Genomic DNA, 23,533 nt, shown 5'->3' with positions numbered 1-23,533 from the left:
ATTTTAAAATAAAAAATTTGATATGACTGAACCATAGTCATAATTAAGATCTAGACCCCATATGAATTTTAAAAAGTTGACATTTCAGAAGCCTGAGGTGAGAACGTGACAGAAACCCAAACTGTGCTAACATCTCACCTCTAATGTGTCAACACAATCTGTTGTGATTGCACAGTTAGCTTTAGCACAGCCCCACTGTCTAATGGAGCTATCTTTTAAGGCTTCTAATTAGAAATGACAAAAAGCCAGTAGCCCTGGATGAATGGCTCCAGAGGCACATTTCCAGTTTATCTGTAAAACCAAAAGCCAAACCAATAGTTTGCTATTTTAAATAAGTTTTGCATATTATTGTCTTAGTTGGGTAAATGATACATTTAAAATACATACTTTTAAATTAAAAAAAAAAAGATTGTGATAGAGGGTACCTGGGTGGCTCAGTCAGTTAAGCATCTAGATGCCTTCAGCTCAGGTCATGATCTCAGGGTCCTGGGATTGAGCCCCCATGTCAGGCTCCCAGCTCAGAGGAAGCTTTTTCCTCTCTCCCTGCCCCTTCCCCTTCTCTCTCTCTCACTCACTCTCTCTCTCCCAAATAAATAAAATCTTTAAAAAAATGATCATGATATTAAAGCTGAAAATTAAAGACATTTTAGCTGATAAATACTGATCATATCATGTTTGTTGCATAGAGCTCATATTTGGCTGGCTGAAATTTATTTTTTACTTGTAATTATTCTGAACTATTTTTCATATTTTCCTTTCTATATCACTGTTATCAGATGCATGAAAAAATATTTTGTCTTTGTCTTTCAAGTTTGTCTTTTGAGAAAAAAATCCAACAATGCAATTTAAGATATTATGAATTGCATGAAATTAATCATGTTTATTTGTCTTCTGTTGCTATGCAGCCAATATTTTCAAGAAGTACAAAAGAAGGTAAAGAGCTTTAGTGGTGCAGTTCAAAATTACAGATTTCTAGACAGCATTCTTCACTTAGTGTGCATATATTTCACTGGAACAAACCCAAGTCACTGGACTTTAGAGTATACCATCTGGACATGAGAAGATAAATAGATAATGTACCATGAATATTTCCTGTATCTGATGGCCTGAACATATTATTGCAACTTATACCTCAGTACCCAACAATGATTAAAGAAAAAAAAAAAGGACAATTTAGTTCAGGTTGTTTTTATGTAAACATCATTTATGTTCCACTTTCTATACTTTCAGCAACTAAAATTATAACCAAAGTTGTGGAACCAAAAATTAAAGTGATTGAAGGCAGTCTTCAGCCTATTATCAAAACTGAAGGTAAAAAATCATGGTTCCTTTTACTGTAAAAAAACATTTTTTCAAATAATAGACTGATATCTATGAATGTATCTACATTCTTTTTGAAACTAACATGCTAAATATTTCTATACCAGTGGCATGCTCATGTAATTGCAGAATGCGGAATGCAAATTATTTAGCAGAGTAGATGGTGCATTCCTAATACTTTCAGTACATTTGCTTGTACTTGATTTCATTTGAACCTAATTGGCCATTGCATTCACACTAGTACCCAGATAAATAAATAAGCATACAAACAAACAAATAATAAATCTCGAGCTTTTTTTTTTGTTTTTTTTCCTACTTCAGTTAGACTCCTTTTTTTTTTTAATTTCTTTTGTAGTTTTATCTCCAATCTCCCCAAATGATTTCTTGTTATAAAAGCTCTTCCAAAAAGTGCAGGCATTTTTCATTCAATGACCTAAGAGAGCACTGAAGCTATACATTGATGAAAGAGTTTAAAATTAGAACCACATATGACATATTTTTAAATTAGACCACCAGAAACAGAAGAAGGAATAAGTATTTGGTGCCATGAGTCAAACCTTAGAATTATTAATTATAGTCCTGAACTTCTACACTTACTGTCTATTTTAGCCAACTCTACCCAACATCTTTGACGCCACCCTCGTTTCATGTATTTTAATTATTACCAAGGGTCGGACCTTATGTCTAAGCATCTTAATGGGGTGAGTTGCCACAGAGAAAAGACTAAGCTTTCTTCTTTATTCTGTAAGAAGTATATAAATGGTCTTCCAAAAAAGGAAAAAATCATGTTTTCAGTTGAATCTCAAAAAAACTCTTATTTTAAATTTCTTTGATTTTGAAATTTCTTCTCATTCTCCGAACTGAGATGGCAGTTTCTTGAGTATTTTTGTCTATTTTTTTAAAGGCAAGCCATGATTTACAACTAGATATTGAAAGCTTGTATGCAAAATTTATTTCCTAGCTAATTAGTCATCCATATTTTATTTTCTTCTTGAGACCTAATATTGAAATCTGTGCTTATTAAAAAAAAAAACAAAAACTTTACCTATGGTCATTTGATTTTTTTTATATTTTGATGAGAACTTCGTGTCTTAAGAAATTAAATCATTGAAATTTTTGTTGACAAAATGTTTCTTGATGATTTTAATAAAAAGTGATCAAATGATTCTTGGTAATACACTTGATTTTAACATTCTCGTACTGTTTTTAAAATTAGATCCCCTAAAATTTGGTGTCATCACTTGTACACAGTTTCTATAATCAAAATTATTCACATGTGCTCTTCTTATTTTCAAAGATTCCTACCTTTTCTTTCAAGCTTCTTCATTCAACCCATTTATCTTCTCAATCTTTGTCAGTGGGAATCTACTGTATTAATCTTTCTTCAATTAGGAACACAGTGAAGCATCAGTCCTACCTGGGTTCTTCCTATAAAGGGAACAGGATGAAAAATGGGGTCATTTTTATTGTTATCTATGTGTTAAAAAGTCTTCAGTCCAAAAACTCAGAAGTTTTACTTCTGTGTAACATACTGAAGGAAACAAGTAATTATTGTGGCAACCATTTACAATTGTCCAGCTCTAAGATTGCTACTGGAGTTCCCTTCTCATCGAACTTTTGCAGGTTCCTTGACGATTCTTGAATTCTTTATAAATGTATTAGGCTCTAAAACACAATTTTAAGATGTTTCTTATAAAATGTTTTTAACCAGACTATAGAATTAAGAATAAATCAACTGAAATTCATTTCAACAAATACTTAATGAACATCTTATTACTGTGCTGGGCACTCTCTTAGGTGCAGGGAGTAAATATGAAAAAAAGATTTGATAAAAATCCCTGCCTTCATAGTGCATAATGAAAGAAGGTGTTTCTGAAATTTCAATTTAGGCTCTTCCAAAGAAATGTCGATTCGGATATTTTATTAATTCATTTCTTGTTCTTAAACTCCTTAAAGGTATTTTCCTTTTGAAATTCCTTAACCTTAAAAACCTGGCCTTGCATTTGATTCTCAATATCCCTTGATCCCGTAGATCAATAGTACGGTATGAAGCACTCCTTATTTGAAAGAACAATTGTTTTCACTATTTTAGATTGTTTTAGACTAATTCTGGGTAACGGTGTACATTAACAATTTCTGGACAAGCAAATAAATCCACTCAAAGATAAGCAAATACAGTGATATTCAACTGTTAAAGGGTGTTATAGTATGAGTTAAATGTACTGAACTTTACTCTCCTTCTCTATGAAATAGTCTTGGTTAACTAATGTAGTAATCAGCTTTCTAACATTCAAAATGATTTTCTCTGGAAGTGAAATCATTTTGTAAGTCAAATGCAACATTTAACTCTTGCATTTGAAGGACTGTTTAATTATTAATCAGTAAATTTTTGCGTCATTTTCATATATAAGGTAAGTACTCAAATCCATTTTCCCATAAAACCTGAAATTCAGCATCTGAAATATAGACATGAAGTTGAGATCTTTTTTTAATTTCAGTCTTATGCCCATCTGATAAAAAGTATACAATACTGAGTAGTTAAAAATTAAATTAAATTTAATAAGGAAAGAGTGATCAATGATACCAGTATAGTAAAGTAAGATCTACACTAGTTATCGTGAGAGCAATTCAATTTCGTACATACTGTGTGATTCACAAAGTACATAATACCTTGTTTGATCCTACCTTATGACTATGAATAAATGGACGGGTTTATGCTAAACGCTGAAACAGATGAAAGTAATTTTAGCAGCACACCAATAGACTGTCATTTGTTCTCATAAATACTGCCTAATATGAAGACAATGGGAAATGTTTAAAACTGATTTCATAAAGCCTGAAACCATTTTGACGTTTCAGTAACACCAAATGGTGAAATAAATTTCCTGTTCTGCAAAAGTTTAAGAACTGTTTTAACATGATAATTTGTCTCCTAAAACAATACCTCAGGACCCACAATATCAAAGGTCAAAATTGAAGGTGAACCTGAGTTCAGACTGTTTAAAGAAGGTGAAACAGTAACTGAAGTGATTCATGGAGGTGCGTTATATGTATTCCTAAAGCCTAGTTAGGATCAATGGGATTATTCTGAAACAGTGTTGGGTTAAATATGTTGAGCATCTGTTTTCTCCTGGCTTTTGTTTTATTTAAATTGTGGGAATATTTGTCTCATTTATGGGCTTTTCCTGCTAGGTAGGGTTTTTGTTTTGTTTTTGTTTTTGTTTTCTTCCAATCAAATAAAATACAATTTACCTTTAATGAAGTTAAAGTAGTTTTTAACTACTTGGAGTTAATTTATCCATTAAGTCACCAGGTCCAACAAAACCGTCATTACTGTGCATACGCCAGTGATGATTAGGAAATAGAATAACAATAATGTCAATACAAAGTAATCTATTGGACTTAGAAGAAAAAATAGCCATTGTGTTAAGATTGGCTAATAAATCACTGCGGAGACTGATGATAGGGCTCCCACTCTAATGATGTAGAATTCCCTGGATTCTTACTAACACTCATTCCACAGTCAGAAAACAAGTATGAGAGTATGACATGGAGAGTTAACTTGCCAGTTGGCTCTCTCCCTCACCCAAGATTCAGGACATAGCTCTACCATTTAGATATTTGTTGATCTGAATCTATTTGAGATATGTCCCCAAAATGATTATGATTGAATTCTAAGTGGTACTGTTTTGAGAAATATATTTAATCATTAAAATGTCTAGCTTATGTATCCATAAGGGGATACATCAAATGCATTTTTCTTCCCCTACTTTTAGAGCCAATTATTAAAAAATACACTAAAATCATTGATGGAGTGCCTGTGGAAATAACTGAAAAAGAGACAAGGGAAGAACGAATCATTACAGGTAAACTTTGATTCCGTACATGGAACTATGCCTGAATTATAAAAGTAAAACCATAGCCAATCTTAAAATATCTCTCTCTATAAGAATCATGAGAGAAATTGACTAAGTCATTTTCATGGTGGTTACTGAAGTTATTTCTTTTTGGCAGAAATAATATTATCCTAAATATGCAATCTATGTTTTTCTCTGAATTGGAATTTGTGGACAAATCTATGAGCATGTTTTTTACTATGCAGATTCATACATATTATATAATATTTTTGCTTTGCCATTTATCAATGAGTTAATAAATCTTAGAAGAAAAACCATTCCCTCCTTTGATTTCCTGTTTAGCTTAAGGTCTACACATCTACATACCAAAATATATGAAAGTTGTTATAAGACAACGGATCTCTAATTTTAGTAAGCATCTGTATCAGTCTCCCACCAATGAATTAATTTAAAATTCTGAATTCAGGGGCACCTGGGTGGCTCAGTGGGTTAAAGCCTCTGCCTTCGGCTCAGGTCAGGATCCCAGGGTCCTGGGATCAAGCCCGGCATCGGGCTTTCTGCTCAGCGGGGACCCTGCTTCCTCAACCCTCTCTGCCTGCCTCTCTGTCTACTTGTGATCTGGGTCTGTCAAATAAATAAATAAAATCTTTAAAAAAAAAATTCTGAATTCAGCTATTTCACAACTATTCATTTAAATGAGCAGTCAGCAACTATGGCCTGTGCCACCTACTTAGTAAAGTTCTATTGGAACCCAGGGTGACCATCCCTTCGTATAATGCCTATAACGGTTTTTCCCCTAGAATGACTATTTAAATAGCGGCAACACAAGTTATAGGGCCTATAAAGTCTATCTGCCCCTTTAGAGTGGATGTTTGCCTACTGCTATTTTAGACTTTTTTTTAAAAATTGTCTTTCTTTCAGGTCCTGAAATAAAATACACTAGGATTTCTACTGGTGGGGGAGAAACAGAAGAAACTTTGAAGAAATTGTTTCAAGAAGGTCAGCATGTCTAGAAAAATAAGAATGTGACTTTACCTAAGCTGTTTCAAAGTCTAAAATAATCTTTGAGGTTTTTAACATATTTTCTATTCTATCTCATTCTTTTGTTCAAATTCCACGCCAACATAGGAAAGATGCCCAAAGATAGAGAATGAAACTCAAATAACAATCACATTGATTGTTTTATTAATATATTTGTTATATATTGTTCAAAAACAGCACAAAAACTGGAGAAAGAATCAAGTGTTGGTGTGGAATTCATTGTTAGCCAGATGCCATTATATAGCATATCAAGTGTTCTGTGTTTTTATTACATAAACCAATTTCTGCTATAAACGTGTATCCTCTCAGAGGTCACCAAGGTCACCAAATTCATTGAAGGTGGTGATGGTCATTTATTTGAAGATGAAGAAATTAAAAGACTGCTTCAGGGAGGTTAGTAAAAGGGAAACAACTAACCCACTTAACAGGTTCTGGAGACTGAGTTCTTCAACTTTTTAAAGACTGAACATTCAGGTTTTTCTTTTAATAAGGTTGAAAAAGACAACATGTTCTGTTGTCTTAAGAGATTGATTGGTTCACCACGAGTTTAAATAACAATAACGGAGAAATGATTACTAGTTTAAACAGTCTTTAAAAAGTTCTATGATATAGAACTTGGGGAGCAATGAATATTTTTTTCTTTGATACAGATAATCATAAGAATATTTTAAGTATCTGACAGGGGAATACTTTTTAAAGTGGTAGTTGTTTAAAGAAGCCCAAATTGACATACTTTTTACATTTAAAAAAACGTATTCACTGCCCCCAGAACAATAATAAAAGGCATGTTTATGGATTTTTTTTTTAAGTGCATAGATCTAGCAAAAAAACAAGTGCATTTAGTAATTTTCTTTTCCAAACTACATTCTTGAGAATGGATATCTGTTTCTTCTAACAGTTTGGGTGATAATCTATACCTGGAGATGGAATTTATTTTGCATATGAAATTAATCTTTAAAGTATGGAATGTTCTCTGTCTATGGCATTAAAAGGACCTACTTTTAAAAGCAAAGGAGAAAAAAAAAGAATTCAAAATCTTAGACAAACTCTAAACAATTATTTGAAGAAACAGTAAATGCTAATAAAATATAATTTGAGTAATTGGCATTTGAATAAATGAACTTCTAGTTCATTTTACTAACAACAAAAATATTTAGATGACAAATTGCTTTAGAGAAACAAGTATTGAAATTACTCAGAAAAATCAAATACACTTCCTGAAATATGCTATGAATTCAGAAACACAACTGCAGTTTGGTATTTATTCAAAATATCATCCTAGATGGCTTTTCTGCTTAAATTGTATCCCTATGTTTAAGAAGATGTAAATTCTCTCAGAACCATACATATTATAGGCAATTGTTTCTTTATTCTTTATTTTAACCTAGTTAAAATCTCTATATAGTGTTGAGACTGTTCAGAGATAGTAAAAATAATTTTATTGAACCAATGATTGAATTTCCCCTCAAGAGAAAAATATGTGTCTGAAAAATACAAGATTTCCTCTCAGACTGCAGGGAGTGTGTGACACAGCCAGAGCCATAAAAGAACCAAGGTTTTCTGTATGATCTAATACAGAATTCACTCATCTACCCACGAATGTTTAACCTTCTGCTAGGAAAGCAGGGATATGAAAGAAGAGGGGAAGATATTATGAAGATTAAATTGAATTCTTTTTTTTTTAAGTCCTTACCATAGTAAGCAGCTTTGTAGAATGGCAGTGCTTTCTAGAGAATGAATCATTTAGTAGCTATACATATATATATATATATACACACACACACACACACACACTGCTTTACTTTATTTAGGCTTAAACTTCAGGTAAGTGTGTTTTCCTCTCTTTAATAAGGCCCGCTTAACAAGTTGATGATAAACAAGGAATTAAGTACATAACAATAACTTCAGGCAAAAGAAAATATGTCTGCTACAAGAATACGATATTCTAATTTTATTTAATGAAATCTTTCTTTAAGTCCTGTTTCTTCTATCCCAGAGGGTTGATTCCTTTAATTCCCAATATTTGGTTTCTCTACATGTCTTTAAAGCAGTAACTTTCACAATACCACATCGTAAGTTTTTATTAAAACATTTCTAAGGTTTTTCAAAACATTTCAAGGGTTATTTTCACATCATAAAGACAAGATAAGTTACTAGTATCTGAACACTAGTTGGACATGGTACTTTTTTTTTCTCGTCCTATAAAATCAGTGGGTCATCACCGAGTTACAAGTGTCTATATCCTGAGATACTTATTTACAAAGAATCTGCTGTGAATAAAGGTCACATTACGCAAAACTGGCCTTTGTTCTTTCAGAATATAGATAATTGACCTCTATCCCAACTACAGTCCTCATCGCAAAGTTTGGAGTTTCCAATCTAGACTGTTCACAGTGGTGCATATAGTACATTTTCATGAATTGAGCATATTCCTCAATTATTTTAGTCATGACTAGTAACATGGCTACGTGGTCCTTTTGGTACCAATATTGTGATTCATCACTGAAGTACTTCAGAGCCCTTAACTCAAAAAATGTTCTCATGAAATGCATAGAATTTCACACTTATCTTAGGTAAGGCTACATTTACTGAAACTACTAAAGTAATTAAGGAAGAATATCAACCTATAGAGAAAGGAACAAAAAAGATGCCATTTTGGATGATTTTGATATATCTGCCAATATAACATGTAAAGCCTGTGTGGAGAATAAGGATCAGCTTGTAGGTGTGGCTTTTGATTTGGGCTCCAACTCAAACTACTTAAGTAAGTTGATTCTTTCTTTGCTTTGGTTTCTTCATCTGAAGATGAGGCTGCTAATGTTACCTATGTCTTAATGAGTTAATGTATGGAAAGCACTTGGAATAATGCTCAGCAAATACAGGCTCCCAGTAATGTGAACTATTATCAGTATCATGGTCAGTTATATTTACATAATAAACTTATATGAGATAAACTTAAGAAAGTAATATTTTACACCTAATTTAAATTTCTGAGAGCCATATAAATATTCAAAAGGCTTATAAATAACTGGGCTGAAGCATTTTGGATGTTTCATGAAACATGGTAGCGTGGAACATTTGTGTGGGATCATTCATAGGATTGGTTTATCTTGCCACATTTTGCTTCTCCAAGCATAACCTGATACAACTCTCATTTATTTTAAGATAGCAGACAGCCACTGGGGACAAATCTGATTTTCTGCACTTTATTTAGGCTTTCTTCTAAAGATATTTTTTGTCACAATTAATACTTCTTATTTTACTAGTACCATAGCAAAATAGTAATAAATTAATAAATTACTTAATGGATGTTCATTAATTGGATGCCACCAAGTTTATGAAAGAAAATCTGAGTGTAAGTGATTGTTTTGAAATGTAATGTTGTAAACACTTCTGTGACCATATTTTAAATTATACTATAACTGTTATTTGGCATTCAATAAGTCCATTATAGGGGCGCCTGGGTGGCTTAGTCGTTGGGCATCAACCTTCAGCTCCAGTCATGATCCCAGGGTCCCGTAATGGAGCCCCACATCTAGGTCCCTGCTCACAGGGAGTCTGCTTCTCCCTTTTCCTTTGCTCCTCTCCCTGCTCCTTCTCTCTCTCTCTCCCTCACTCTCTCTCAAATAAATAAATAAAATATTAAAAAAATAAAAAAATAAGTTTACTGTAAATAGTCTAAATCACTGATGAAAATTGGATCCATCTTTTCTTTTTTTTTATAAGCCTTTATTTTGCTATCAAATAAACCTGAAGTTAATGAAAATGTATCAATTGGAGCATATTCTATAATAATCCTATCTCAAACTTTCCCCTATTTTCCAATCTAATGAGGTTTTCTATAGTTCTGTATTATAGTATTAACATAATATTATAAATGGTCATCCATCTTATATTTTGTGTGAAAAAAACATGTTGGAAATGCACCACATGGAAACAAACTTATTCAAATATTTTTAAAATGTTTCTTGGTGACATACAGCCAACATTACTGTTGGTGGTAGTTTTTTGCTTTCCTTTTTAACAGAATTTCAGAGAATTGAAAAAATGTATATAATAGAAAAATTTTGACCTGATTATTGCGTATAGTTAATATATAAAAGCAAGAAGTAAAAATTTAGAGAAAAAAATTTTAAAGGTAAGCAGAAAAATGAAGTTACTGTAGAAACCACATTTACTCCTTGATCTTAAGCATCTGATAGCAGAGTGACAATGTGAATTAGGTCTTCCTGATGAGTTAAAGAAAAACAAGGAATTGGGAAATATTCTGGAACTCTAACAACAAAAAACTACAGTTATGAAACATTTGATATTCGTAAATAAGAATGCTTTTATTATTTTTAACTAGTTCGTTTTATAAATGGTTTTGTAGGATTAAAGTTAAATTTGGGAGTAAGTTGGCACACATTTCTTGAATTGTGTAAAATTATATTTCTAGAGTTATTAGGCCGATGCTATTTGTTGTCCTCATGTTCTGCAAGGTAATCATGAATTAATTCACAAGGAGAATTTTAGGCAGAAATCTGATATGTCACAAGTAGGAATAACTGGAGAAATGACTGGATATCTCTGAGAAGATCCTTCTGCTAAACTTTATATAATGTTATATATCCCTTTATCAGAAATCAATGCTTTCTATAAGAAAGGTGAAAAGTCCTGTAAGTCACTTACTCCATGCAAAAATGACACATTGTGTGGGGCTCCAAATGCCATAATGAAACAATGTTTTGCAAATAGGGAGCATTCATGATTATGGAAAACAATTGTCTATGGCCTATGAAAAACTCTCACTGTTCTAAAGGAAAGTCTACATATTTAAGTGATGCTTATCTTAAAACTTTATACTTTTCCTTACTTACGGTCTCTTGTCTGAGGTTAGCCATAATTTCAAAGTATTTCTAACTACAACTATTTAATTTTAGACACGCCTGTGAGGAAGATACAAGCCAACAAAAGAGTTCAAGGTAAATGTATGGGATACATGTTTTATTATGTTAAGAGAAGCCAAAGGATAGGGTTTTAATATATTTTATTGGACTTCGTTGTCTTTTAGGGAGAAAAGTTAGCAAATTTGAGGCAAAGTATTTTGATAAAAATCAGAAAAGAAATTATTCACGCTCTGCATTATTAGTAAAATCTAAGAATAACAAATGTTAAAGGAAAGGCAATTATACACATGCAAACTGCTAGATTTTTGGATGCACTGAGGTAGACTCAAGTAGAGTTAAGTTGAAAAGCTATCCATGAGTTTGAGCCATGCAAAAGTTGGTTGCTACTGAGCTTGAGCTCTCTAAACTGTTATTATTTGAGATCAGACTAAAGTCTGAAACATAAGCAAATTAATACACATAAAGAAAGTTATTAATATAACTTTATACAAAATTTTGATATAATATGTAGATTATACACATGTATGTATCACCCATGCACCATAATTTTCTTCATAACTATAGTTATGTGCATTTTCTAATCTTTCACTTAGGTTATCTTGCATTCTAACACATTAAATTATCAAAGATTTTTCATGCAGAACTTAGAACAAATTATAAGTTTGGAATGTATAAAATAATTCATATTAATAGTCAAAAGAAATCACAAGGCTTATAAATGCATTATAGACATATCTGATTTTAAGCCAGTCCCATACAGACATTTGAAATTAAAAATCAATTGCACAAATAATTTCTAACTGAAGGTTTTATCATAGAGTTCTTCTAAACATCCTAATCCATCCAAATTTTTAAAACAACTAAAATCCTCAGATTTTAAATTACTATTTTCATATACTTTTGATCAAAAGATAACCTTGATTTTATCATCATAAACAGAGGATATGACTTGGAAACATAATCTAATGTTTATTACAATAAGAAATGATGGTCTTCACAGATACAGTCATGCACAGAATACCACATTGTTAAATTCTAAAGTTTTATCACATTTACAATTTATGCATTCTCTTTTCTTCCTATCAGGATCTAGAAGACGATCAAGAGAAGGTCGTTCTCAATGAAAATTCCAGCAACCAGACAACAAAGTTTATTCAACCCTAAATGAATAACATGATTTTAAAAGAAAATTATGAGAGCTATACTGACTTCAGGAAATGAACCACCAGCACAAAAAAAGCAATCATTGAACAGTTCTGAATACAAATTTCATCTTTTTTTCTCTGAATGAAATTGTGGGGTTAATCTTCTGTAGGATAGAAACTGAAGGAAATAGAACACCTTGCATACAGGTTTTTATATCTTGAAATTTAAAATTCTGGCTAACTTTGGAATCCACCAAAGAAAATTCTTGTCAATGGATTTATTACAATTTAAATCTCATATTCCATTGAGAAGATTGAGCCTTGAATCTAAGAGATAGATAAAATGTATGCAAGCAGGTACCTCTCATGAGAAACTAAGTTATAAAAATGGGTGCTCAGTATTAAAAAATAACAAAACTTTTACTTCGAAAGGCTTTGCACATTTCTAATACAATGTGGGTTTACCAGTAAATTATGTTATTTCTACAACCAATTTTGTACTCTTGAAATGTTTGTCATATGCTTTTTGCAATACATATTTTTTATCTCAAACATTTCAATAAAACATTTTCTTTCAGTTATAAACAGAAATACTTTAAATTGGGTAGTTCAGAAAACTCAAGGTTTAAATTAATAAGTGGTTTGGACTTGGGAACAGGACTTTATACCTCTTTTTTTTTTATAGCAAATACTCATTAAAGGAGATTGAATGAATTTAGTGTTTCTTGAATTTTTAAAACTCTTATGTTATATAAAGAATCATTACACAACGAAGTAATCATTAAACTCAAATGAGTGCCTAATATAACCCAGAATTGTGCTAGCTTGTGAGAATCTAAAACATGAATCAGACAGTTATTGCCCTCAAAGAATAAAGAGACAAATGTCCAATAATTCACAATGCACCATGAGCTATAGTAGAATGAATGGTACTACACAAATATAGCAATCAATTTTTCCTAGGCTTTTGCTAGATACAGAAAAAGCCCTTAACTGAGACTGAAGTAAGAGTAAAGTAAGACTGAATGTAAGAGTCCATTGCATGGCAAAAGAGGGTAAGAAAAATATTTGTTTGCAGAGAAACAAGAGATCAGTTGATCTAGTCAGATTTCAGCAAGTATCAAACATCACTTGGTCTAACTGAAATAAAGGCAATCAGGGAACAGAATCCATACTGAGGAGAAAGTGAGTGGTAACGGTATAATAAAATTATACCATGCTTATAAAACTGAGGAAGGCCAAACTGAAGGTATCAGTCTGGATCAGAGATGTCCAGATTGGATGAGAGACTCAGTACTAAAGTACCACTAAAGGATCTAGAGATTTTTTTGAGTAGGTGAAAGCACTGTGTCTTTGAGATGCAATCAGGATGAGGAAGTAAAATAGAAAATTCTGGCAGTGACTCTTACTGAGGGAGTGCTCAAAAGGTTTGGTTTTCCAGAATGCTTTCTACTCTGGGACAGTGGTGAGATTTATGTATAGCATTTTAAGCCCTAGCCAGGAAGCAAAATGTCCTAGCAGCTCACTACTCCTATAGAGCATTTGGGACTTCAGTCTCAACTGGAAGTGTGTGGCCATGATCATCCCAAAGTGATTCAGAGGAAGTGGTTATATAAGGTGGTACTGGTAGAATATACTAAACCATCCTCAACAAAGACAACCATTCCAGATGGCATGTTTGTCATGATCCTCTAGAAGATCCCAAGATAATTACATAAAACAAGTGTAGTTTGGCTTATTCCTTTAGCACCCTTCAAGGTATTCATTTGATGATGAGCTAGGTGTTCCAGAGTTGGACTTTGAATATGGTAGTCCAGTATGATGGCAATGAGGTTAAAGTCTTTTTAAAGACTGCTAATTTTAATGTCCTGCCTTTTTAATTTTTTTTTAATTGAACCAAGGTTGAAAAAATAAGTCAGTTTTGGTTAGTACACATACAAAGATCTAGCATAACTCTCTGATAAAGGAGAGAGTTTCAAATGACCCATGTAAATATAGTTAACGATAAAATTTAAAGAATTATTAACAAAATATAAAGACAATACTACAAATAAAAAACAAGATTTAAAATATATGAAAAAATAATTTTAAACCCCCAAAGTAAAAATTTAAAAGTAGATATATGAATAAATAATATAATAAATCCTACTCAAATACTTTCTATAAATTGAAGAGGCAGAATAGTAGTAAGTGCTTTTACATTCAACATTGAATCCTTTAAAAATTCTAAGTTTTGTTATCTCTAGTTTTATATGAAAAAATGAGTCCCAATTAGTTTATGTAACATTTTTTGCCTTGTAATCTTAAAACATGCCATCAATCAACTTGCCACATGTTCATTACCCAACAAGTACAAACCTGGGTTAGAGCAAACATGATTGTTTTCACAATTGTGCTGACTCTGTCTTACCTGATTTCAGCTCTTTCTAATCATCCTCTGCATAAGTGGCATACAGGTTTCAGCATTAAGACTTAAGATTGCAGTTTCAGATAAGTCTTCCTAACAGTCTCCAAGAAACATCTACTTTCTGTCACTCTAGATAATGGCATTTTCTAAACTTTTATTTAAATTGAATCACACAGTATGCATGGCTTCTTTGTCTGGCTTTCCCTTCTTTGGAATTCTATGTGGGAGTGGAATGATAGGACCACACAGAAGGTATATGATTAATGTTTTTAAGAAACTGCCAAACAATACCCTAAAGGAGTTCTACTATTTTAAATTCTCACCAGAAGTATATGGGAGCTCTGATATCTCTTGGCAACACTTGATATGGACAATCTTTTTAAATTTTACATATTCTACCAGGTGTGTAGTGGTATCTCATGTGGTTTTAATTTTCATCTCCCCGATGTATGCTTTTCATGTGCTTATTTGACATTTGTATATATTGTTAAGTATCTGTTGAAATCTTCTGCTAATTTTTAATTGGGTGTTTTGTTTTGTTTTTTGAGGTTTCAGAGTTTCTCCCAGTATGTGGCTTATCTTCTCATTCTCTTAGCAGTGTTTTTGAAGATAACAAAGTTGAATTTATCTTATTTTTTTCTTTTATGGATTATGTTTTTGGTGTCATACCTAAAGAATCTTTTATTAACCCAAGTTCACAAAAAATTCAGATCTGTTTTCTTTTAGAAACTTTATTATATTTAAGTTTTACACTGAGGCATATAATTCATTTTGAATTAACTTGTGTTTATGGTACAAGGTATGAATTAAAGTTGAGTTTTTTCCTATTTTTTTTCCCTTTAGATAGCCAATCACGATAGCAACATTCCTTAAAAAGATTATTCTTTGTCTACTGATACACTTTTATATCTTTGTCAAAATTCCATATATTTATGAATCTCTTTCTATTTCCCTTCTTCTTTCTATTCTGTTCTATTGATCTATTTGTCTATCTTAACTGAAACACCATACCTACTAGATTAGTGTCATTTTAAATATGTCATAAAACCAGGTAGGGTTTGTCCTCCAATTTTGCTCATCTTTTTTCAAAGTGGATTTGGATATTTTAAGTTATTTGCATTTCCACATGAATTTTTAAATCAGCAAAAAGGTATCTGCTGAACTTTGACTTGAGATTGTATTGAATATATGGGTCAATTTGAGGATAATTGGAATCTTTATAACAGTCTTCAAACTATGAACAAAATACATCTCTCAGTTTATATAGCTCCTTTAATTATCTTACCAATTTCTTACCAATGTTTTATTATCTGATGTACAGGTCTTGCATTTCTTTTGTAGATTCTTCTTAAGTACTTAATATTTATTTTTTAAGATATTACCAATGGCACTGATTTCATTTCAATTGCTGATTATTTTCTGTGCATTGATCTTGTATTCAGCAATCTTGTCAAACTCACTTATTTCTAGTAACTTTTTATAGATTACATCATATTTTCTACATTGACAATCATGTTGTCTGCAAATGAAGGCAATTTTACTTCTTTTGCAATCTGGATGCCTTTGATGTTTTCTTGCCTAATTTCATTGGTTGATGATGAATAGTAGTATAATGTTGAAAGGAAGTGTCAAAAGTGACCATTCTTTTTCTTCATGATCCTTAAATATTCACCCAGTTTTTTAACCTTAAGTATGATGTTTAATTTGATATTAGCAACTCTGTTTTCTGTTTTTTCATAGATATCCATTATGAGGTTGACAAAAACACTTTCTATTCCAAATTTGCTGAGAATTTTTTATCAGGAATGAATTTTGGATTTTACCAGATGATTTTTTCTGTACTTTTTGATAGGATCATGTAGGTTTTCTTTTTAGTTTGTTAATAGTTTGTCAGTTAGATGGATGTAATTTTGAATATTAACTCCTCATCCCATCTATTTTCTTCATTCTAGGAAGAATCCCACTTAGTCATGACATATTCAGAATGTGAAAGTTTTGTTAAGCATTTTTACGTGTATGTTCATGAGGGATACTTGTACGTCATCTTCTTTTATTGCAATTTTCTTTGTCTGAGTTTGGTATCATAACATTGCAGTCTTCACTAGATGAATTGGGAAGAATTCTCTTCTCTTCAGTTATTAGAAAGTGTCCGTGTAGGGCGCCTGGGTGGCTCAGTGGGTTAAGCCGCTGCCTTCGGCTCAGGTCATGATCTCGGGGTGCTGGGATTGAGTCTCGCATCGGGCTCTCTGCTCAGCAGGGAGCCTGCTTCCCTCTCTCTCTCTCTCTGCCTGCCTGTCTGCCTACTTGTGATCTATCTCTGTCAAATAAGTAAATAAAATCTTAAAAAAAAAAAAGAAAAAAGAAAGAAAGTGTCCGTGTAGAACGGATAAATTTCTTTCTCCTTAAATGTTTAGTAGAATTCTCCAGTGAAGACAACTACTATTGAAGCTGACCCAAAGAAATGGAAAGACATTCCATGCTAATGGATTGGAAGAACAAATGTTGATAAAATGTCTATACTACTCAATCTAAAGATTTAATACAACCCCTAAGAAAATACAAACTCCAACTTTAAATAGGAGCAATCTACTACAAAATACTCATCATAAGAAAAGCCAGATGGGAAAATGTTGATGGGATGCACATAGATCTATCAAAGTAACAGAAAAGGATTTTAGGATAAAATATCTTAGAGCCAGTATCATTGCTATACAATGTACACATGTACTCACACAGAAACCAATGAGAAATGATCAAAAGGAAATAGTAGTTGAATTTTATTTACTGACATTTCTATTGTATGTATCTGAAAAACTATTTCTTTTCATCCATAAACCCCCAAAATAATAGTTTTTAAAAATTTAAGCATATCCAATTTTCTTGAAAATAGGCTCATTGTCCTCACTTCTGTGGGGTCTTTGGAAGGTTTTACATAACATCTAATAAATATGCATTGATTTCTGCAGTCTGATGAGAAAAGACTGGTAATTTTCTAACCAACTTACATTCCAAAAACAACAGTTGGAAAATTAGACCATATGTGAATAAGGCTGTTAGATGACTTTCACTTTTTGTACTAATGCAATTAACTAATGCATTTCCTAAACTTTTATGAAGTCTCACAAAAAGCTATGGAAACACAGAAAAATATGAAAAATAAAAAGTAATCACGGAGTTCTATGAAAGACAAATCAAACAATTCCCTAATTACAAACTTCAGGTGATTGACAAGAACACTCAACTTGAAAATATAAGAAATATAAGAAATACCCCACGTGAATTAAAAATAAAACTGAACAGAAATAGGATCAATAAATAATGTATAAATTAAATATCTAGTTCAATTAAAGGAATTTGAACAAGTGCTTCCTGAATGAAAAGTAGTCCCAACTTAATTTAATTGATCTTCAGAAAAACATACAGAGAGAAAATAAACCCATGGATTTTGTTTTACTAGGACAATTTTGTCGAATTTTATGGCCAAACACATGAAATACATTGGAAAAATTAATGGAGTGTACTAAAAGGCTGAAGAGAATATTAACACAGCTTACGCTACAATACTCCTTGAATATTTGAATATTTCAATTACTTTTTACACCTGCATTATTTAGGTAAATTCCTTAGTCTTTTAATATCTTTGTGTTTATAGGTATGCCTTTCTCTGACATAGGTCAGAGAAATAGGACAGTTAACTTGCTGCATTCTCTTAAATGCAAAAGTGATATAACCTTGAATGTGATTACAGGAGTACTACCAAACCAAAAAATATAGCTTAATCTAGTTGGAGTGCAGATGAAAAGGTAGGCAAACTATGGCCAAATCCAGCCCACTACATGTTTATGTAAATAAATTTTTATCAAAACAAATAAGACGTATTTGTGTTTCTTATACTGCCTCCTCTGGCCTCTTTCATGCTGTAATGACTGACCTGAAGAACTGTGACAGAAACAGTACGGTCATCAACCTAAAATACTTACTGCTTGACTCTTTATAGAAAGAAAAATGCCAATCTCTGGTATGGATCCCAAATTGGGGGGTCTTTCTATAATTTTGTGCTTAACTCACATGCTGAATTCATGCTCTTGCACCAGGTTAGATCTAAATATTATGTAAAAATCAGTCTTTTTCACACAAATGTAAGCCCTGTTTTAAAGAGATTTGTGTGTTAGTTGATGACTTTATATTAATTTCTGGTAATTCAGAATTCTTATATGCTTTCAGCAGGAGAAAAAGAATGTCAATTATGAAGTAAAATAAGATTAATTCTATATAATTTGCATATAACCAGTAAGACATGGGAAATGATAATTCATTTCTTTATGGACACTATTATCCAACATTGGATATGTCAGTGATGGGGGCTGAGGGAGCAGTATTCTTCAGGTATTTGCACCTTTAGAACTGTGGCCAAATTTGAAACATCATTTTTTAAAAAGATTTATTTGTTTGTTTTAGAGAGAGAGCATGTGCACATGAGAGCGGGGAGGGGTAGAGGGAGAGAGAGAACCCTAAGCAGACTCCTCACTGAGCGCAGACCTGGACATAGTGCTCGATCCCAGGACTCTGAGAGTCAGACACTTAACCACTGAGCCATCCAGATGCCCCTGAAACATCATTTCTAAAGGAGGTATTTCTTGTATGAGGTTTTAAAGCCTCCAATTCAGATGTCCAAGAAATATAATTTATTTCTCATTAATGACTTAACTTAGTCTCCATCTCTAGCAACATTTTGTATGATGGCAGAAAAGTGAATCTTGGTCAGTTCCACGTACTCTGAAGAATTATTTAAATTTGAATGCAGGTGTTTTTAATTTCCACTTACTTCCTAGATATCCTATATAGCCTCTAGTTCCAGGAGGCATTTGCAGTAATTTCAAGGCATGGAGGGAAGGTATAGAATTGCTTGTGTACACATGGAAATTGGAGACAATGGTTACTTTGATGAAGCTGGATCTGTTCGCTGCTCAGCTCTTCTCAGTTGTCCCCACTGGCATGCTCTGAGGTGTACACATTCCCACCTCATCTCTAGCCAGTTTGGCCCATGCTGCAGTACTGTTCCATTTATCCTTCTTGGGAACAAAGTTCTATATTCATGCTTACAACTCTTTGTGGCAGCAGGAAACTCAGATATTCTCAGTCCCATTCTGCCAAAACTTAAAACCACTACACCACCATCCCAAGAGGGCAAATATTTAAAATATAATACTAAACTTGGGCAAAACTAAAAACGATTATACTAAATTTTGGTGAAAATGGAAATACAAAAGGTGCTGTTGGCACATTTTCTTTTCTCCACCTCTTCTTTCCACTATACATACCATATACCATATATATATTTCATGTTCTTAACTTCTTTTACATATCCCACAGTTTGCATTACATAACACACTGATGTGTCTTTATCAAGAAAAAGATGTCTATTTTCATCACATGTGTGCCCCACTGCCTTACGCAGGGCTGTCAGAAACAATATCATTACAAAAGAGCATAAAATTAGGTGGTGATGACTCAAAGAGTAACTTCCCTAAGAGGATCTATACTTTCAATTAGGAGCCTGTGCAGACCTCTTTAAAACAGTAGACATGCCCTTGAATAAGAACTGAACTTCAAAAAGGAAAAAATCAACATCTACCTCTAATTCTTACACTTAGTTTCCCTAATTGCCCTACATCATTTGCACTGGTTAAATCCTTTGCCTCTTTTTTTTTTTTAAAGATTTTTTATTTATTTATTTGACAGAGAGAGAGAGATCACAAGTAGGCAGAGAGGCAGGCATAGAGAGAGGGGGAAGCAGGCTCCCTGCTGAGCAGAGAGCCCGATTCAGGGCTCCATCCCAGGACCCTGGGATCATGACCTGAGCCGAAGGCAGAGGTTTTAACCCATTGAGCCACCCAGGCGCCCCTCCTTTGCCTTCTTCTAAGTTCCCTGGTCTTCTGCTCTCTTGTCTCCTCTGCTGTTGCATCATCATCTGTGCCTTTGTTTTGTTTTGTTTTTGAAAGATTTTATTTATTTATTTATTTATTTGAGAGAAACAGAGAGAGCACAAGCAGGGGGAGAGGCAGAGGAAGATGGAGACACAGACTCCCTGCTGAGCTGGGAGCCTGATATGGGGGCTCGATCCCAGGACCTGGAGATAATGACATGAGCTGAAGGCAGACGCCTAACCATATGAGCCACTCAGGTGCCCTGTGCCTTTGTTCTAAAAATCTGTCCATCTTTCTTGCTTATCACTTGGTTATAATTAATATGTATGTTTTTTCACAATGAACTCACACTGGGAAACAGCTTTCCTAAGACTTTCCTTCTCATGCTTATAACCAATCACCACCCAGACCATCTGACATTTCCAGTGGAACTCAGAAGTTATAAAATAAGAATGATTTTAAAAATTGGTAACACCTATTAGGCATTTATTATATGTCAGGACCTATTAAGCACTTCGTATGATTCATCTTGATAATTCTATGAGGTAAGTATGATTTTTATCTATTTTAGAGAAGAGGAAACTGGATCACAGACAGTTTAAATCAGCCAAAAGCAGAAATAGAATTTGAATTCACATAGCATGGCTTAATAGTCTGAGCTCTTAATTACACGATAGCCTATTTATAAAAAAATAAAGTTTTGAGTAAAAGGAACCAAATTCTGACCACAGAATTGATAGAATTAAGTTAAGTAGTGGATAGAAGGATGTCCCCAAGCATCAGGGATGTTTTCCTTCCCAGGAGACATCACTATACATCAGATCAGAGGTGGACCCTGAATATAAGGGAAAGAACACTTTACTGGATTTTATCTACTTTATACTCAGAGAAACTACTTGGAAAATGCTAGTACAATGTAAATACAAAGATAAAAATGTGCATATTTACTTATTTTCAGAACTACATGAGTTATAGTTTTATTTAACACATGAGTTATTAGAAGCCAGGAACTTCACTATAACATTGGTGGTACCCTATACAACAACATGGATTCATAGCAAGTATAATTATTAATATTATATACTAATGCATGGCTTCTAATAAGAAATAATCTCAAGGCTTCTGGGAAAAGGCAACACTTTTACAAATGCTAACTCATCTCAATTTTTAACTAGTAAGATCCGTTCCTCAATATGTTAAAATTGTTCAACTTCTGTGGACAGGAAAACAAAACTAAAAGCACCTACTTTATAATTTTCAAGAATATCAACACATCAATATGTGACAGAATGTATAACTTTTTCATTTTAATCTTATATAAATACCATCTTAAACACAAATATCTTGATTGGTGATTTCATGTTACCTTATATGTTACTCTTTTTTTTTTTCCCCTAATGAAGATTTCAAGTTTACTTTTCAGGTCCCTCTTTTTTTCCTCAGGTCTCTCTCAATACACTTTTTATTCTTAAAACTCAGCTCTGATAGGATCATTCCATTGCTCAACAACTCTGAGCATTTTCAGTTAACTATAGAAGAAAGACTGAATTTCTGTTCAGGCATACAAGATATCCTTCAACATTAACCTAACCTCACACTAACTTGACAAATCCTGAACAACCTAACTGTATTACTCCTGACTTCCTAGACGTTCCTGGTCTGAGGTCACCACATTTCTTTCCTCTTCATGTTGTGAAAGTTCAGCTCAATGCATGACACATCACCAATGGCACTCATCCTCATTTCTCCAGTCAACCATCCTCTCCTCTTCTGATCTCCCATGCTGCTTTTGTGGAACCTCTCTTTTGTCACACATTATAACCAGTCTTAATTTCTCCCTTGCTAATTTATTCAGCAAACATAAAGCTATATATTCGTGACATTTTTCCTACAAAAATTTTAGATTTGAGAGAAAGTGCTACTTTTTTGTCCTCTTAATATCCCTATAGCTCCTAATCAGCTATGTTTTACATAAATTACACTTAATGAATGATGATTGAAATAAATACTTGTTTGCTCAAAATTTTCTTGAATACTTTTCAGCAATTTCTCCTAAATCAGAGTTGCAGTGTTTCCAGTTGTGAATCAGTCCAATTTATTTCCTTTTTGAGCAGTCATTCCTCAACAATAAGGCTGTAAACAAGACATTTGTGGGGAAAAAGTAGTCTCAGAATCTTCTCAAGCTGTTGTTCATCTGCATACATCTGTTGGTCATTATTGGTCACAGGAAAATGTCTAAGAGTTGCAAGTTTTATTTAAATTCTCCTTCACAATCCCTTTATATTAGCCAACCATCATTAGATCCTGGGTATACTAGCTCTTCCCATGTATGAAAACTTGGCTTCCTCCTCTGAGCCTTCCTGCTCATTTTTTATACTGGTTAAGTGTAAAAGCTCATAATCAATAGCAGGTTGAACATAGTTCTGGGAACTACAGATGCTCTTTTTCTTTCTTTCTGAAAGGAGAACAATTCACACAGGAAATATTACTTTGAAATCACTCTATATTTTTAATATTTTGGGATTTTGAGAGATTATTTGGTTCTTAAGGGTTTTAAAAAGATTGTATTTATTCATTTGACAGAGCAGGAGTGGTGGGGAGAGGCAGAGAGAGAGAGAGAGAGAGAGAGAGAACCAGACTCCCTGCTGAGCAGGGAGCCTTATATGGGGCTCAATCCCAGGACACTGGAATCATGACCTGAGCTAAAGGCAGATGCGTAACCATCTGAGCCACCCAGGTGCCCTGAGATTATTTGGTTCTTAATAGTGTGTTGTTAATGAGGAATTGCTTTTGGCAAAAATGATTGCCCCATTATGAAGCCGATCTCACTACCACAGACCCAATCACAAATATAAGCTCCTGAAAATTCATAAACTTATAGAATTTCATTCTACAAATACTAAAATTGCTATTTATTCATAAGCATAATTATAAATGCTTGTCAGGT

General features: G+C 33.0%; 1 protein-coding gene across 8 annotated transcripts in view; it reads left to right on the top strand.

Moving 5' to 3' along the window:
* LOC111158526 (periostin) overlaps positions 1 to 12,968 on the top strand; it is a 34,112-nt gene extending 21,144 nt beyond the window's left edge. The window contains exons 17-23 of one of the 8 annotated variants that reach the window (XM_022520608.1): positions 1,231 to 1,311; positions 4,270 to 4,359; positions 5,097 to 5,186; positions 6,099 to 6,176; positions 6,528 to 6,611; positions 11,141 to 11,182; positions 12,194 to 12,339. In XM_022520608.1, the coding sequence (XP_022376316.1) occupies positions 1,231 to 1,311; positions 4,270 to 4,359; positions 5,097 to 5,186; positions 6,099 to 6,176; positions 6,528 to 6,611; positions 11,141 to 11,182; positions 12,194 to 12,231 (503 nt within the window). In that variant the 3' untranslated portion in view covers positions 12,232 to 12,339. Of the gene's footprint in view, positions 1 to 1,230; positions 1,312 to 4,269; positions 4,360 to 5,096; positions 5,187 to 6,098; positions 6,177 to 6,527; positions 6,612 to 11,140; positions 11,183 to 12,193 lie in introns of all 8 variants that reach the window. The other 7 variants (XM_022520609.1, XM_022520610.1, XM_022520612.1 and 4 more) reach the window with 7 other exon arrangements.
* The last annotated feature ends 10,565 nt before the right edge of the window (positions 12,969 to 23,533 follow it).

Source organism: Enhydra lutris, unplaced genomic scaffold (genome assembly GCF_002288905.1).
Source record: "Enhydra lutris kenyoni isolate GAN:26980312 unplaced genomic scaffold, ASM228890v2 scaffoldscaffold60, whole genome shotgun sequence".
Classification (NCBI taxonomy): Eukaryota; Metazoa; Chordata; class Mammalia; order Carnivora; family Mustelidae; genus Enhydra; species Enhydra lutris.
This window is presented reverse-complemented; position numbering and strand designations above follow the sequence as displayed.